General features: G+C 48.0%; 1 protein-coding gene across 1 annotated transcript in view; it reads right to left on the reverse strand.

Annotated features, from left to right (window-relative positions):
• Positions 1-314: 314 nt before the first annotated feature.
• The window catches only part of LOC306794287 (zinc finger E-box-binding homeobox 1-like), a gene marked incomplete at its 3' end in the record, with an annotated part of 74,042 nt that continues 56,814 nt past the window's right edge, over positions 315-17,542 (reverse strand). The window contains exons 7-10 of the mRNA XM_079292326.1: positions 17,345-17,525; positions 16,260-16,705; positions 1,164-1,397; positions 315-554 (exon numbers count right to left, since the gene is read on the reverse strand). Of these exons, the coding sequence (XP_079148452.1) occupies positions 315-554; positions 1,164-1,397; positions 16,260-16,705; positions 17,345-17,525 (1,101 nt within the window). The remainder of the gene's footprint in view (positions 555-1,163; positions 1,398-16,259; positions 16,706-17,344; positions 17,526-17,542) is intronic.

Consider the following 17,542-nt stretch of genomic DNA (forward strand, 5'->3'; position numbering starts at 1 on the left):
ATAGATGGATGTATACTTTATACTTTAATGCGTGAGTAATGATACGTACCGATATAATGTACGCCTCACTAAGTCCTTCTACTTTTAATACCGTAAGCACATTCTCCTGATTTATGATTTTACTTCAGTAATATTTTCAATGCAGGACTTTTACTTGTGAGTATTTGTACCTGGAGGTATTAGTACTTTTACTCAAGTCAAGGATCAGAATACTTCCTCCACCACTGGCGATGAACCCAATGATTTTAGCGGGCCCTGTGGACGACAGTGGTAGTGCGTCAGTGCACCAAAACACCTTTAGATAACATCACATTTTACTGCAGCAGGGTGTGACTGTCTGACCCGCTCAGCCCTGGTTCTGGTTCTGGTTCTCCTGCGCCTCCCTTCCCTGCAGCAGCGCTGTGTTGTTGGCTCCCAGCGGAGCAGCGAGGTGGAGCTCTGCTCCCGGAGGAGGAGCTCTCTACCTCCCACTGCAGGTCGAAGGCTGCAGCGAGGCTGGTCTGGGTCTGGGTCTGGGTCTGGGTCTGTCCACAGTGGGCCGGTCGCTGGCCCCGCTGGAATATACAGAGAAATAGTCAATCTTCTCTCTGATGGCCTCCTTTACTAATGTAGGTCATAAAGAGGCTTCACGATTCATTTGAGATGTTTCATAACCAGTTCAAAGTGTCTCACAGTGACTTTGAAGTAAAGAGTAAATATTGAATGTGTGGACACACAAAGCTTCATAAGCCTACCTGGCAAAAATATAATTTCATCTGTTCGTCTGTTGTGTCTCACAACACAGAATCAGATCTGATTGATGATCGTTAAAAACTAGTGCACGTCATTAATCATGCTGATTCATAATGCTCTTGTCTTTCTAAGTTACGACTAGAAGCTCAGAATGTTTTGCCTGCAGAGCAGTCGTACTAGAAGCTCAGAATGTTTTGCCTGCAGAGCAGTCGTAGTGTGATGTGCGAATCAGCAGCCGTCTTTCATCTGCTGCACGATAAAATTCAAAATGTGGATTAAGAAAAGCAAAATCGTCAATTCAACCAACAGTAATGATCACGACTACAATAAACCTCAGTCGTAAAAACAATCATCACCATCGGAGGAGGAGGAGGAGGAGGAGGAGGAGGGTCGTGTGGTGATGAACATCCCCTCTTTGAACCTCTGCTCACATCGCCCTCTCCCAGCGGAGTCAGACAAAGGCCGAGGTGAAAGGTCATCTCCACCGAGGCGTGTACACCGAGGGAGGCACCAAAGGTTGAGCGCGGTGGGATGGACGCAGCGGACACGTTACTAATAGCAGCGATGGATGACGGAGAGACGGGCAGGAAGAGAACCCTCTCTGAGGCGAGAGGGCCGAGAGCCGGGTGACTCACGACCCCACATCGGACTTCTCTCATCTCCGGCTGGTCAACACAGCACTTCTCCCCTCAGAGGCACGGCTGCTACAACGGTTTTAGAAAAGCTGAGGTCATGAGACCGAGCAGCCAGCTGGTTGGTTCATACCACCAACGCCGGCTTTGTTTTCCTGAATGATGGTCAAGCTTTGGCAAGTGCAGCCTGACCGGCCCACAATCTCTACGACAGCAACAAGAGCAGAGCCGTGCCTGCACGCTGCGAGCTGCCTGCAGGCTTCTTCACAGGTGTAGGATGGTGGAGGAGCTTTGTGAGCTGTGCACACTCAAACCTTGACTCAAGTGTTGATGGGAGAGTTTGAAACACTTATTTTGGTGACTTCCTGGAGGCGGGACCATTGTTGCTGTGGTGTTTTCTTCGTCTGTTCCTGTCACTCAGTTCTTCTCTTCCGTACAAACTGCTGCTGGAGGAAACAAGAGAAATCCTTTTTCCTAAGAAAGACTTAATTGGTAATAATAAGGAAGGTGAATTGAGAACTGTCTGTCTGGTATGTGGAGGTGTGGGGCACTGGTGGGGCAGGTCCTTATAGGGTGACGATATGTCTGTTCATGGTTTGTGTTAATGTGAGTGATACTGATGGAAGGACTGATGAATCTGTTCCTTTTTGTACTAATAAGTTGTAGTTACTTTAGATGATCAAATGTTCATGGAGCTGTTCTAACAGCATTCCTTAATGAGTGAACAAGACCATCATTAACACAATTTATTTTTAATTTCTTTACATTTCACATTATGACTGAACATTTTATCGTGTACTTTCAATTCAACTGCTGGAACCGCGATGTTTACGCATCACAATATTACATCAGCAACAATGTCCTCTTGCATTCAGCACAAACTTGTTTATTTCATGTTGTCATGAAGATGGACTCAATCATATATATAATATCACTCCGTCACTCCGTTGGTGTTGTAGTTTATATTGTGTGAGCTGAACTCTGTGTGGAATATTGTGACTAAATTGCAGTTTGTTGTTATGGGTAATTGGGTTATTGCAGATGTGCATCCTGGAGTTGCTATTGTTGGTGAAAACGGTCTTTTCCCAAATTCAGAATTTTTGTTGTTGTGCTTTTCATTAATGCAGAGTAATTCAGAAGGAATAGCTCTGGCAGCTGTGTGGGAATATTGATACCAAATGATTTCATGTTTGCTGTTGCTATTGTGAGATGGAGTCTCTTCAGGCACAGCATTCCAGTATTCTGCAGAGTTGTAGAAGTTTTAGATTCAGACTAGTTTATGGAATAGTGAGAAATGTTTGAGAGTGTGGATACGACATCGAGGACTTCTGGAAGTGCTGTTGAGGGATTTGTTTGGGATAGCAGGATGTCATCTGCATACAAACACATTTTATTGTGAAAGTCTTCTATTACTGCGATACGAGTGTTCTGGGTAAGGGTAAGGTCTTGAGCTGTGTTCATGTGTGTATGTACAGCATCTCATTATTTCATTTCATTGAAAATATTAAATGTTTATGTTTTGCCAAAATAATTCTACTGGTTAGTTTGAATGGCTTTTTAAGACGTGCTTTACGATACTTTATTACCGTAGTTGGACTTTTTTTCTTCAACAAAATATACTATGACTTTTTTGACATCCAAAGCTATGGCATTTCATTTTTATAAAAATTTTTTTTTGGTGCTGGGATTGTCTTTGGAGGAATGCCCTTCTTCTCAGTCGAGAAAGAGGAGGAGGAAGATGTGAGACGACTGATATGGTGACAGTGGAATGAAGTAGTGCAGCTGTTTTGAATTCCTCGCTGAGAACTCAACTCGACTTCTGTCTTAGAGAAGCAGACGGAGCCAGCATCCCCTTTGAAGGAACCCTTAACTTTGGTAATATTGTGTTTGCTCGCAGCAGAGAGGACATTTGCCTCATTTGCCACCACAGAGCTCACTAAGTGAACGATTCCAAGGCGGTGAGATGTCGTCCTTGTAGCACACGGGGATGTAAAGAGATGTCACGCCTTCTTTTTATGGGTTTATCCGCTGACCTCTAGCAGCCAATCAGGTGGCAGGTTTGAAGACGACATTGGAAGGTCTGGGCTTCTCTAAGGAGGACGGGACAATGGGATTACACAGCGCGCACACACACACACACACACACACACACACACAAACACACACACACGCACACACACACACACACACATACAAACAGCGGAGACACAGGGGAGAGGAGAAATTGATATTTGCGTGAGTGTGTGTGTTCATGCATGCCTTCCTGTATGTGTGGGAGGACCAAAGCATACAAGAGTGGGTAGTTGGTTGGAGGTGTGTTATTTTCAACATAGTGCAGTGTGTGTGTGTGTGTGTGTGTGTGTGTGTGCGTGTGTGTGTGCAGGCAGGTGGGTGGTAGATTTTCAAAGAGCAGACCATTTAATTGAATTCTGTGCAGCTCCTTGTTATTCTAGTCATGACTGAGAGCCCGCTCCGTGTTGTCCCAGCAGTGTGGGAGGGCCGGTCGTACCTGCAAACACTGGCGGGTTTTGCACTCTCTGTGTGTGTGTGTGTGTGTGTGTGTGTGTGTGGGGAGACAGGGGTTGTGAGGTGATTGTGGTAGCGCTGGGGTTTTTCTAGCACAACTCGAGTCCCGATGTGGTAACGAGGGGGGGAAGTGGTGAAAGTCAGCCCTGAACCTCACCCTGAAAAGAAAGCATGAAACTGCCTGAACTTTAAGACTGAGTGTGTGTGTGGGGGGGGGGGGGGGGGGGGGAGTGAGGAGTATGATTTGAGAATGAGTTCACGTGAAGCTATCGACTCATTGTCCTTATTACAAAGCGACCCAAAGTGCACAGAAAGGGGACAAAACAACACAGCCACCGACACACAGCCACCGACACAGCACACAGCCACCGACACGCAGCCACCGACACAACACACAGCCACCGACACAACACACAGCCACCGACACAACACACAGCCACCGACACAACACACAGCCACCGACACAACACACAGCCACCGACACAACACACAGCCACCGACACAACACACAGCCACCGACACACAGCCACCGACACAACACACAGCCACCGACACAACACACAGCCACCGACACAACACACAGCCACCGACACACAGCCACAGACACAACACACAGCCACCGACACAACACACAGCCACCGACACAACACACAGCCACCGACACAACACACAGCCACCGACACAACACACAGCCACCGACACAACACACAGACCCGCTTATGGAGTGGTCTCACCGACGTCACGATCTCCTTAGTTACGAGGTCGGTCGGCCATGTTGGAGTACATACAGAACCTACATGGCGGCGCGTAAACAAGGAAGTGCGGCGAAAATACAATACTTTGAATCACTGGATAGTGCATCAAAGGTTCGCTACCTGGCCAAATTGAAGGTTATTGGTAACTTGGATCCCTATACGATGAGTGCAGATCGTTTCAGTGCCGATCCTACTTATCTTCCATCGGTAAACTACGCCAACATCTACGCGTATCTCGTGAACACCCCGAGTCCTCACACAAAAGACGAGTTGGAGTGCTACAAAGGGCTCGACGCTTATAATCAGTTTGTCAGTGGATGGGTCCGAGACGTCAAAGCAACGGTCGTCGGGAATTCTCATCTCGTCATTGGGAGGGTAAATATATACAGATCTGGTCAAATATTTAGCAATATTCAATGTTTACTCAGCGCAAACAGACACGTGTGTTTGTTTACATTGTACATGCACGTCATTGTGTGCGTGTGTGTAGGAATTCACTTTCAACTAACTCCTAACTTCATCCCCCCCCCCCCCCCCCCCCCCCACCACACACACACACACACACATATATATATATATATACATACATATATATATGATCTGACGTTAAACTCATATCAAGCAATGCTGAGGCTGCATCTCTGTGTTTCGCCTGTTGTACGCGCTCGACACGTCTCTGGCACCGACTGCTGTCACGGGCCGATGAAGCTTCGGTAACCTTCTCATGTAAAAGTTTAATTTATATTTCCTTTATTAAATACTGTTCACAAACGAATTTGTAAATAAAATCACTGAGCACTTATAAAGTGATCGGCACATACTCGAGTGTACGCCAAATTCCATTCCTTTATATCTTGAGAGATGCGTGACAGCCATTTCTCGCGACGTCGCTTGGATAGCTCCTTCGTGTCATTTCCTTGATGTGTAATGACCGCTGGCAAACGAAAGAATGATTTCTTGTCTATCAGCTCTGCTGCCACAACCAAAGACAGCACAAAAGTTCACCATCGATAGGTTATGCGACTCAGCCGTGCATGCCAGTGGCTTTGTGTGTACTCCAACATGGCCGACAGCTAAACTGTGACGTCACACGAGACCACTCCATAAGCGCCGACGCAGCGAAAATCGGTCTCTTCGCTCTGGACTCCCGTCCGGCCTCTAAGAAGAACCACAGAGGACCCGATTGACCTCACCCCCCCCCCCTCATCTTTCGCTGGCCGAAACCGACCACGTCGATTCTGAGTTAAGGCCTTGGCCCGCGAGAGCGCATCCCTCCCGCGATCCGCTCCCCGCCTTTCGTGTACACGCAACGGTACCCGGACGACTAAACCTCTTCCTTCACCGATCATTACCGGGCGATACGAACCGACATGTGTCTCAGCCGACGTTGAAAACCACAGGCCCCCCTCTCTGCAGCGAGCCGGGCTGAAACAGCAGCCGCTCACCAGCGACGCCGAACGAAGCAGCAGCCGATACGCTTTTTTTGTCTTCTGGAGGAAGAAAAACCATTCATCGACAAACACTCTCCGCTTGTGCAACAAAGCGCCTCAAAGTAAGAGTTCACGGTGTCTGGGCGTAGCTTAGCTTAAATTAACTTAAGTTTAATTCAGGCCATTCATTTATATGTTATTATTCCCGTGTTTTTTTCGTTGTTTTCGTTTTGCTGAGAGATTGCGCAATCGTCGACTGACCGCAGAGGGCCCGTTGTATTGTGCGCTTCCTGTCTGACTGTTGTTTTGGGGATTATTTGATTTAATTTTGTTCTTGCTCTATTTCCTTGAATCGATTCTGTGAGTAAAGTGTGGAAGCGCGGCTATCGGGCATAAGTGTCGTCAGTTCGCGACAACGGCCACTGTGTAAGATACGATCGGCGATCCTCATTCTCACTACAACGCGACACCGCACACAGAAACTCTGATTCCTCTCTCTGCCCCTTTTATTTCTCTTGTTTTCCGTAACTTGCACACACATAGAGCTCCGGATTGTGGGTGAAACTCTCACCTATTGTTCCAACACACGTGTGCGCCGACACACGTGATCACACACAGCTGACCCCCCCTCCGCCATTTTGTCTAAGTCACTCGACTCCGCCATCTGGTGGTAGCTTTGATCTGTAGTTCTTTAAGGCCCCTCCCCTTTTACACACTGACTCCCACTCCACCATCTTTGTCGTCTTTAGCTGTAGTTTTAAGACCCCCCTTCCTTTCCACACACATAGACCCACACACACACACACACATACTTGTATTACATACATCCTCACCCATTTTATTAATTTGTTAGGTTAGGCACATAAAATTGTATGATAGCGTTTGTTGGTTGTGATATTAATTGATCTGATCACTTATTATTTTGATTTAATAAATTCTGTTATATTTTAAAGAGCAGTCGTTCGTGATTACTTGTGCATATGCGTGTAATAAGATCTGTATGTGTCTTGTGTACGAACTTAACCCTTCACTGTCACTTCGAATTTGTAGTCGCACCCGACTATTGACATTATGAGTGGCCACTAATTATGAGACTTAGTTTATCGTTTGGTTATTAGTCCCTGTTTACAGGGTGGTGCCCCGTTGTTATTAATAATCATTAATAATTGTTACTTACATTAATAATTCCATTGATGTCAAGAATTCAGTTTCTTAAATGCTGATAACCCAAACACGCTCCTTTACGTTCCCAACACTGAATGTGTAGTCTTACGCAGACTATTGACATTATGAGTGACTACTAATTATGAGACTTAGTTTTATCGTTTGGTTATTAGTCCCTGTTCGCAGGGTGGTGCCCCGTTGTTATTAATAATCATTAATAATTGTTACTTACATTAATAATTCTATTGATGTCAAGAATTCAGTTTCTTAAATGCTGATAACCCAAACACGCTCCTTTAGATCCCAACACCACCAACACACAGCCACCGACACGCAGCCACCGACACGCAGCCACCGACACGCAGCCACCGACACGCAGCCACCGACACGCAGCCACCGACACGCAGCCACCGACACGCAGCCACCGACACGCAGCCACCGACACGCAGCCACCGACACACAGCCACCGACACGCAGCCACCGACACGCAGCCACCGACACGCAGCCACCGACACGCAGCCACCGACACGCAGCCACCAACACGCAGCCACCAACACGCAGCCACCGACACACAGCCACCGACACGCAGCCACCAACACGCAGCCACCGACACGCAGCCACCGACACGCAGCCACCAACACGCAGCCACCGACACGCAGCCACCAACACGCAGCCACCGACACACAACCACCGACACGCAGCCACCAACACACAGCCACCAACACGCAGCCACCGACACGCAGCCACCGACACGCAGCCACCAACACGCAGCCACCGACACGCAGCCACCAACACGCAGCCACCGACACACAACCACCGACACACAGCCACCGACACACAGCCACCGACATACAGCCACCAACACACAGCCACCGACATGCAGCCACCAACACGCAGCCACCGACAGACAGCCACCAACACGCAGCCACCGACAGACAGCCACCAACACACAGCCACCGACACACAGCCACCGACACACAGCCACCAACACACAGCCACCGACATGCAGCCACCAACACGCAGCCACCGACACGCAGCCACCAACACGCAGCCACCGACACACAACCACCGACACACAGCCACCGACACGCAGCCACCAACACACAGCCACCAACACGCAGCCACCGACACGCAGCCACCGACACACAGCCACCGACACACAGCCACCGACATACAGCCACCAACACACAGCCACCGACATGCAGCCACCAACACGCAGCCACCGACAGACAGCCACCAACACGCAGCCACCGACAGACAGCCACCAACACACAGCCACCGACATGCAGCCACCAACACGCAGCCACCAACACACAGCCACCGACATGCAGCCACCCACACGCAGCCACCGACAGACAGCCACCAACACGCAGCCACCGACAGACAGCCACCAACACCCAGCCACCGACATGCAGCCACCAACACGCAGCCACCAACACGCAGCCACCGACATGCAGCCACCAACACGCAGCCACCGACATACAGCCACCAACACACAGCCACCGACATGCAGCCACCAACACGCAGCCACCAACACACAGCCACCGACATGCAGCCACCAACACGCAGCCACCGACACGCAGCCACCGACATGCAGCCACCAACACGCAGCCACCGACATACAGCCACCAACACACAGCCACCGACATGCAGCCACCAACACGCAGCCACCAACACACAGCCACCGACATGCAGCCACCAACACGCAGCCACCGACATACAGCCACCAACACGCAGCCACCGACATACAGCCACCAACACACAGCCACCGACATGCAGCCACCAACATGCAGCCACCAACACGCAACCACCGACATACAGCCACCAACACGCAGCCACCGACATACAGCCACCAACACGCAGCCACCGACATACAGCCACCAACACACAGCCACCGACATGCAGCCACCAACATGCAGCCACCAACACGCAGCCACCGACATACAGCCACCAACACACAGCCACCGACATGCAGCCACCAACATGCAGCCACCAACACACAGCCACCGACATACAGCCACCAACACGCAGCCACCGACATACAGCCACCAACACGCAGCCACCGACATGCAGCCACCAACATGCAGCCACCAACACGCAGCCACCGACATACAGCCACCAACACACAGCCACCAACATGCAGCCACCAACACGCAGCCACCGACATACAGCCACCAACACGCAGCCACCGACATACAGCCACCAACACGCAGCCACCGACATACAACCACCGACATACAGCCACCAACGCGCTCGCTCCAGCTAATGAAATGAAGAGTCTCCAAGCAATTACAAGCTTAAACGATGATGCATAAATTTCATTCATAGATAGATTTCACCAGGGCTTATCTCTGAGAAACACTGTAATAGGATTCAGCTGGAAGGCAAGAGAAGGTGTGTGTGTGTGTGTGTGTCTGTGTGTGTGTGTGTGCGAGTGCTTGGGAGAAGTGAAGCTTTATTTGTGATCGAGGTGATTGGTAAAGAGGTGACCTAAAACCTCAACATGAGTTAACGATTGTCTTCATATTAGTGCAGCTGAAGGGTAATTCTCCAGGGAGATGTTTATGGTACGAGCTAAATACAGCACAATGACAATCCAATCAACCCGTTGGTGCGCACACACACACACACACACACACACACACACACACAAGGATGTTCTCACTGACCAACTACTTTCTGCCCCTCGACATCTCCCATCATGTACTTATGTGAAGCATAATGTTTAGTTACGCTTCAGAATGTAAAAGTACACAACACGCCATGAAACCAGACACAACACACATTATGTTGTGCTTTGTTGCATAATATGGTTCATTATGTTTCATGTGATGTGATATTGTATGTTTTATTTTGATCCTCTGTGATGCTTTGTTATATGATGTTATGCTTAATGTGATGGTGCACGTACTGTACAATGACCAATCTGTGGGCTCACAATTATTCATTCATGTGAAACTGAAATCAATAAGAAGTGATTCATTACATTCTAAATTACACATTTTTTTTATTTTATTCTAATTTATCGGGATCATCAGGACCAAGCGCTGGACCTGGGGTGACAGGGCCTTCTCAGCCGCTGCACCTCCTCTCTGGAACGCCTCCCCATCCTCATCCGTGAGGCTCCCTCCCGACCATCATTCAAACAAGCCCTCAGTACCCACCTCTTCAACCTTCACCTGCTGACCCCTGACCCTCCCCTCCCCTACATGACCCATTCAGCACAGCTTCTCCACTTATTCTTTTTTTTGTTTTGTTTTGTTTAGTTTTTTGTGTTTGTTTGTTCAAATGTCTCAGCCCTGTGAAGTGTCTTTGGGTATCTTGAAAAGCACTAGAGAAAATTGATTTATTATTATTATTATTATATTTCTTTCTCCAAATACCAAAATGTTGTATAATCGTATCATGAAGAACTGATTCAATAAATGCACGAGGGGAACTCGTGTGTCCATTGTGACTCGAGTGCGTAATTGTTCGTTTGACATGCCCCCCCCCCCCCACATGGGTTACATGGGTAAATACATAGATTTTCAGATGAGCATGAGCTTATGCTGACCAGCGGGTTAAAATGGAGCTCTGAAACAGCAATTTGTCACATGAAGTGACATATTAACCCTCCCATTTACACATACGCACACACACACACACACACACACACACACACACACAGACACACACACACACACACACAAAATGCCTCTGTGTACGTTCTGCTATTTAGTGGTTGAGTAAATGAACATGATATTTAAGTGACTGCTATTTCCTGAGAGCAGGCTTTTCTTTCCTCCTCCTCCTCCTCCTCCCGGCTTTTCTCTAAATTTCCCCGGGGAGCTTGGCCCCCCTGGGCTTGGCTCGGTGTCAGAGCCCCGGCAGCCATGATACTTCATCAGGCTTTTGCACCATTATTGGCAAGAGCACTCCATATCCTCTTAGCAGTTATAGCTTTTCAATTTTCCTTTGAAATGCTGAGCCCAGCAGAACATGTGGCAATATCTTGGCTTTTAAGTCGCGGCTCGGACTGAAGGCCTGTAAAACGGCCCCCGCGTCCCGGAACACGCCGCCACGGGCCACACGCTCTTTGACCTTTTCCGGAGTCTCAGAGTGGCGCCTCCGCGGCCACCGTTGGGGACTTTCCTAATAGGCACAATTACGCGAGGCCGTCGGAACAGTTTGACACAGTGGTGTTATGGCGTGAGCTGTCCTATAAAGCATTATTCCACCGGCAACACCCCCCCCCCCCCCCCCCTTTTTTTCAAGTGTCTCTGGGGGCCCATTCAACATGATGGCGGTCAAACCTCCTCTGTCACACAGCCCCCTGAGCTCAGGTAGTTCGGCCGACACTTCACTCCACTGGATCCTGTTCCCCTCACACCTGCTTTACTTTTAAAGACTTTAGTACTTTCCTGAACCCCCCCCCCCCCCCCCCCAAATAAAATAAAATACCAATAACCCTTCTTTGGAGGAAGAGGTGCTTCTGGAAAAACAGAGAGAGAGAAAACTATCAAATATGTTCACCAGCTATTGTATCATTTTCAGCTCCTCAACAGACTATGGATCTTTAGTCCACTCCATTACTAATGAATGCTGGTGGAGCGGGCTGGGGGGGGGGGGGGGCTGGAGGGGTCAACCCTCCTGGAAACCTAGTCCTGATCGATAGGGTTGGCCTTGGGCTGGGCTGAGAGGAGGGGTGTGACTGATCTGTCGCTGAGGCTTATTTATGCGCAGCTCCTCGATTATTAACGTAGTTCAGAAGAGTCGCTTGATATTTGTTGGGACGTCCGATTATCTGCTTTCTGTAGATTTAGATGAGAGGACCGATACCACATGCTAAAGAAGGACGTAAGAAAAGGTTAGCTCAACCGCTAGCTGCTGGAAACAGCCTGCAGCTAGCTCTGTCCAAAAAAGTATCAATACCTTTAAAAGCTGACGTCATTGTTTTGGTCGGATGCAGTCACTTCCTGGAGTCTCAGCAACCAATCATCAGTGAGCTTCAGGTGCTAGTAACCTTCAGACAGAGCCCAGCTTGCTGTTTTCCCTGTTTCCAGTCTTTATGCTGAGCTAACCTTCATGTTTAGCACAATAGTGTGAAAGTATTTCTTTAACCCTTTGGCTCTAATGACATTGGCTTTACTTTGTCATTGGAAATATGGAGACAATTAAGCATAAATAAGCATAAAGCATTATCACACCATGTTAGGAAGTCATGTTAGGAAGTGTCATGTTTTATATGCTGTGTGTTTTGCATGAACAAATATAAATAATAACAAAATAACATTATATTCACACTACATTATTATTATCAATAATTGTATTATCTTAACAATAATCATATTATAGTAATATGTCATTAATAATTCAAATATATATATTTGAATTAAATGTTCCTTTACTTCTTCAAAAAGTCTTTGAAGCAAAACAACAAAAACAAAGTTCAGTGTTTGTTGAACTTGTAAAGAAGCCAAAGAGTCTCCAGGAGCCTAAAAGGTTTAAATTATTATAATTCTAAATAATGTTCTGAATCTATTTCCCCCTCTTTATTTCATACAATGTTTTTCAATGTGTCCTTTAATCCTAACTTGATTATTGCAGTACAACAATCTAATATCGTGTGATTCTAAAAACTCAACAATATCGTCACAAACCCAGCAGCTTGTAATTGATGTATTTTATTGTGAGATGCGGAGTCATAAAAAAATGAACAAAAAGAAAAAAAAGAAAAATCACTATAAAAAGATGAGGGTGTTAAAAGGGGGAGGGGTATATAAAAGTGGGCGTGGTCTTGACACTGACAAAGTAACAAATTGGCACAAATAAAAACAAGAACAAATGTCAATATTATTTTGGCTTGGCAAAAAACGACAGTTTGTGTGGTTACGGGTAATCCTTCAATAAAACAGCACACACTCATGCTATTAGACATACGATTAGTTTTCATAAGTTCAGTAGCTTCATATTAGAGACGGGAAGAAAACTAACATGAGAATGGATGCACAGAGGTCACAGGTTCCAATTTTCAGGTTTTCAGGGTGCGAGTCGTTTTCTCGCAAAACATCATTTTATTTGATCGAAAAGCATACTTCAGTACGCCGGAGTCTCATATTTCCAGGCTCGTAGTTATTTGCCTTTGTTTTCCATACTAAAATATATTATCGTATTAATACAAACTACAGTCTTGTACACTACATCGTGTAATAAATAACCATGAAGAAATATAAAAAATAAGACACATAAATATAAAAGTTCTCTATGACTAAACAGACATACCCATCTCCTTGGGGGTGGGGATAATACTGCCATAGTGGAAAACATACAGTACACACAAGGAACCAGAACATAAACAAGATAAGAGACAAAAAAATAATACTGACAGGTAAAAACATCGTTGAGTGACACTCCTGGGATTCATGTTTGCCTACATTTTGTTACCTGAAGAGACATCTGAGCGTTTCATGGTGTGTTAAACAAGTGCACTGAATGAGCTTTGACAAGGCAGGACACAGTTAGCAATTACAACTCATACTTCATCATCCATTTCAACGCATGTGCAGCGAAACTCTTTAGCTGCTCAGATTAGAACCAAAAAGCAACTTCTCTAAAATCTCGGGGACATAAATACGCGGTAGAACTAACTACGCTCTCAGGTGTGGTGGCGAGTCAAAGTCAACAGTATTCCGGCTCATTGGTCGGTCTGGGACCCGGCAATACCCGATCATAGCTGATTCAAGAGCAATATTCAATGGCACTTTTGATATGCATGTTTCTCTTGTTTCGTTTGATTCCGTTTGTTTTTTGCATATGGCTGGAAGTAGGGGGAGGGGAGGGCCAGACAGGTCTCTCGATCACCTTCCTGCTCGCTGTGAACACTTAAAGCACTAGTTCCACATTTTAAGAAAATACTTTCTGGATGAGAATTAGATGCGAATAATACTACACACGTATCTGTCTGTAGATATGCAGCTGAAGCCAGGACATGATCAGCCTCGTTTAGCAGAACTACTGCACACTGGGGGGAAAGTCAGAAATAGTCCAGCATGCATCACTGCACCTACTGGACTGGAGTGTGGAACAGTAGCTGGGCAGGAAACAACTGCTAGCTTTAGCAGTGTTAGCTGTTTTCCCTCTGTTCTGGTCCTCATACAAAGCTAAACTTAGCTAAGCTAACTAAATTCAGTTAAGCTAAGCTAAGTAGCTGCTGGCTGTAGCTGTAGATTATCGGACAGATATGTGGGTTCTTTTCATCGAACTCTCACAAAGAAAAGAACCAGTTTTATTTCCCAAAATGTCAAACTATTAACTATAAAACACTGAACTGTAAAAGAAACTTTGACAACAATGAGTCTAAAAGGAAGTAAATGACTGAATAGACCCATCCATGCTCCCTAGTTATTCTTCTTAAGGCTCACAATCCAATCAAAAGAATAGCAAAAAAGAAATGTAATGCTAACATGTGCTAGCGTGATGGCGTGCTATATCTAGTGCGGTAATACTGAAGGGTGGACAACACAACTCAACTGCTCGATCCATCGGTAAACCAAACCACTTGTAGTGCACAGGATTTGTCTTATTTTACGTCCAACTTAATAAAATACTGACTTTTTTTGTTCATTGGCAATAAAAAGGTATAGAAATATCTCCCAACTGTACAGCTTTCAAAGGTTAAAATATGAGTGACATAATTAGTAACTGATAAAAAGAAATGGCCGACGTGTTTTAGCAATAAAACATTATCTAAAACGTGTGGCTCTAGCTTCCAAAGTCTGTATAATGCATTTCCTTCGTTTGTTGAAAGTTGTGTTCGTCTTCATCTTTTTCTTTACAAATTGATTTTTTTCGGACAGCAACAAACCGCTCTCCTGCGGAAAAGTCACTTGTATCACTTGTTTCAGGCACACCTGGATTTCTACACAGTAGTGACCTGAAACGGACTGTCAGAGTGACCAGACATCATCTCCTGCGTTCTTCCTCCGCACGGGGGGGGGTCTGATTGTGTCTCATGGAGGAGTCGGATTCCTCTTTCAGTCAGTATCTCCTTTCTCCTGCAGCGTCTGGTTCTGCTCTCCACAAACCGTGTCTGTTTCGCCTCCACTCCCCTCTGTGACCTCCACCTCTGCTTTCCCCTCTTCCGTCACCCCTTCCTCTGCATCCATCGCCTCCTCTTCCTCCTCCTTGGCATCCTCCTCTTCCTGAATGCTCTCGAGCACCTCCTCCCGCCTTGAGTCAGCCTCCTCATCTTGTTCTTTAGCCTCCATCACTGTCTTCTCCTCCTCTTCTCCGTCCTCTACCAATCCTCTCTCCCTCTCCTCATTCCTCTCCTCCGCTCCTCCCTCCACCAATCCTCTCTCCCTCTCCTCATTCCTCTCCTCCGCTCCTCCCTCCACCAATCGTCTCTCCATCTCCTCCTCATTCCTCTCCTCCGCTCCTCCCTCCACCAATCCTCTCTCCATCTCCTCCTCATTCCTCTCCTCCGCTCCTCCCTCCACCAATCCTCTCTCCATCTCCTCCTCATTCCTCTCCTCCGCTCCTCCCTCCACCAATCCTCTCTCCCTCTCCTCATTCCTCTCCTCCGCTCCTCCCTCCACCAATCCTCTCTCCCTCTCCTCATTCCTCTCCTCCGCTCCTCCCTCCACCAATCCTCTCTCCCTCTCCTCATTCCTCTCCTCCGCTCCTCCCTCCACCAATCCTCTCTCCCTCTCCTCATTCCTCTCCTCCGCTCCTCCCTCCACCAATTGTCTCTCCATCTCCTCCTCATTCCTCTCCTCCGCTCCTCCCTCTACCAATTGTCTCTCCATCTCCTCCTCATTCCTCTCCTCCCCTCCTCCCTCCACCAATCCTCTCTCCCTCTCCTCATTCCTCTCCTCCGCTCCTCCCTCCACCAATCCTCTCTCCCTCTCCTCATTCCTCTCCTCCGCTCCTCCCTCCACCAATCCTCTCTCCCTCTCCTCATTCCTCTCCACCGCTCCTCCCTCCACCAATCCTCTCTCCCTCTCCTCCTCATTCCTCTCCTCCCCTCCTCCCTCCACCAATCCTCTCTCCCTCTTCTCCTCATTCCTCTCCTCCTCCTCATCCCCTCCTTCGTCCCCTATCTGCACCACCTGGATGTCATCCATGTCCACCGCGCCCTCCTCCTCGCTCTCCTCGTCCTCCCTGGCGCTGCTCCCTCGCTCGTCCAGGTCCAGCTGGGAGGGCGCCAGCAGCCGCTCCAGCCGACTCAGTGCCTCCATCTCGGCCCGGGCCTCGGCGTCCTCCTCGGGGCTCTCCCGGCCTCCGCCTTGGCCCTGCGTCTCCTTCTTGCAGTAGGAGTAGCGGTGGTTCATGTGCTGGGAATAGGAGCCCGAGTGTGAGAAGCGCTTGCCGCACTTGTCGCACTGGTATGGCTTCTCCCCCGAGTGGAGGCGCATGTGTTCGATCAGGTGGTGCTTGTGTTTGAAGGCCTTGCTGCAGATGCCGCACTCGTGAGGTCGCTTCCCTGCAGAGGACAGAGACAATAGCGTGTGCGTCAACATTTAGGAGTTACACTGTGGAGTTAAAAAGGCACAGACATGGGAGGAATGAACACTACTACCCCCCCCCCCCCCGCAGTGTTGCAAGACAGTATCTACCATCAGTGTATCCAAGGGGGACATTTCACAACAATACAGCAAAATCACAACAATGTGCTCGCAAACCTTCAAGGGAACGTTATCCAGGCAGGGACCTGCTCCTCACCTAGGGATGAGGTCATTTGGAGCTGAAAACTACAGTTGCAAGCCAGGTATCAGAGTATAAACGCCTCTGAGAGCGTTGACCTGCACTTGGCCACGGAATCATCATCTGAGAGCAATGCAAATCACTAGCAGAGCTCGCCTCTTGCAACACTCGGGGCTTCACATGAGAAGCTGGCAGTGCAGCGGTGGGGAGTTGGCTCTTCTGCGCGTGTTGAGTAATACCTGCTGGAATGGAGGTGTCCACCCTTCTTTACGCTGCAGCTCAAAATCCCCCTTTACTCTGACTCATCTTTCCCAAGAACAGCAAGTGCTGGTGAGAAGTTGCGGTTGTGATGTTTCTGAGATTGGTTTGGCTTGTGTGTGAGTGTGGGCCTGGGAAACACATGAGCGGTGGTATTTACCCGTGTGTTCGTATTTGTGTCTCAGCAGCGAGCTGCTCTTCTGGAAGATCTTGTCGCACAGGTCGCAGCCGTACATGCCGCCGTCCGTCTTCTTCATCTTCTTCCGCGCGGGGCCCGAGTCGGAGTCGTTGTGCTCCTCCACGGTGGACACGCCCTCTGAGCCCGTGTCATGCTTCTCCTCCTGGGGAATGTGAGAAA

This window comes from Melanostigma gelatinosum (genome assembly GCF_949748355.1).
Source record: "Melanostigma gelatinosum genome assembly, chromosome: 20".
NCBI classification, from domain to species: domain Eukaryota; kingdom Metazoa; phylum Chordata; class Actinopteri; order Perciformes; family Zoarcidae; genus Melanostigma; species Melanostigma gelatinosum.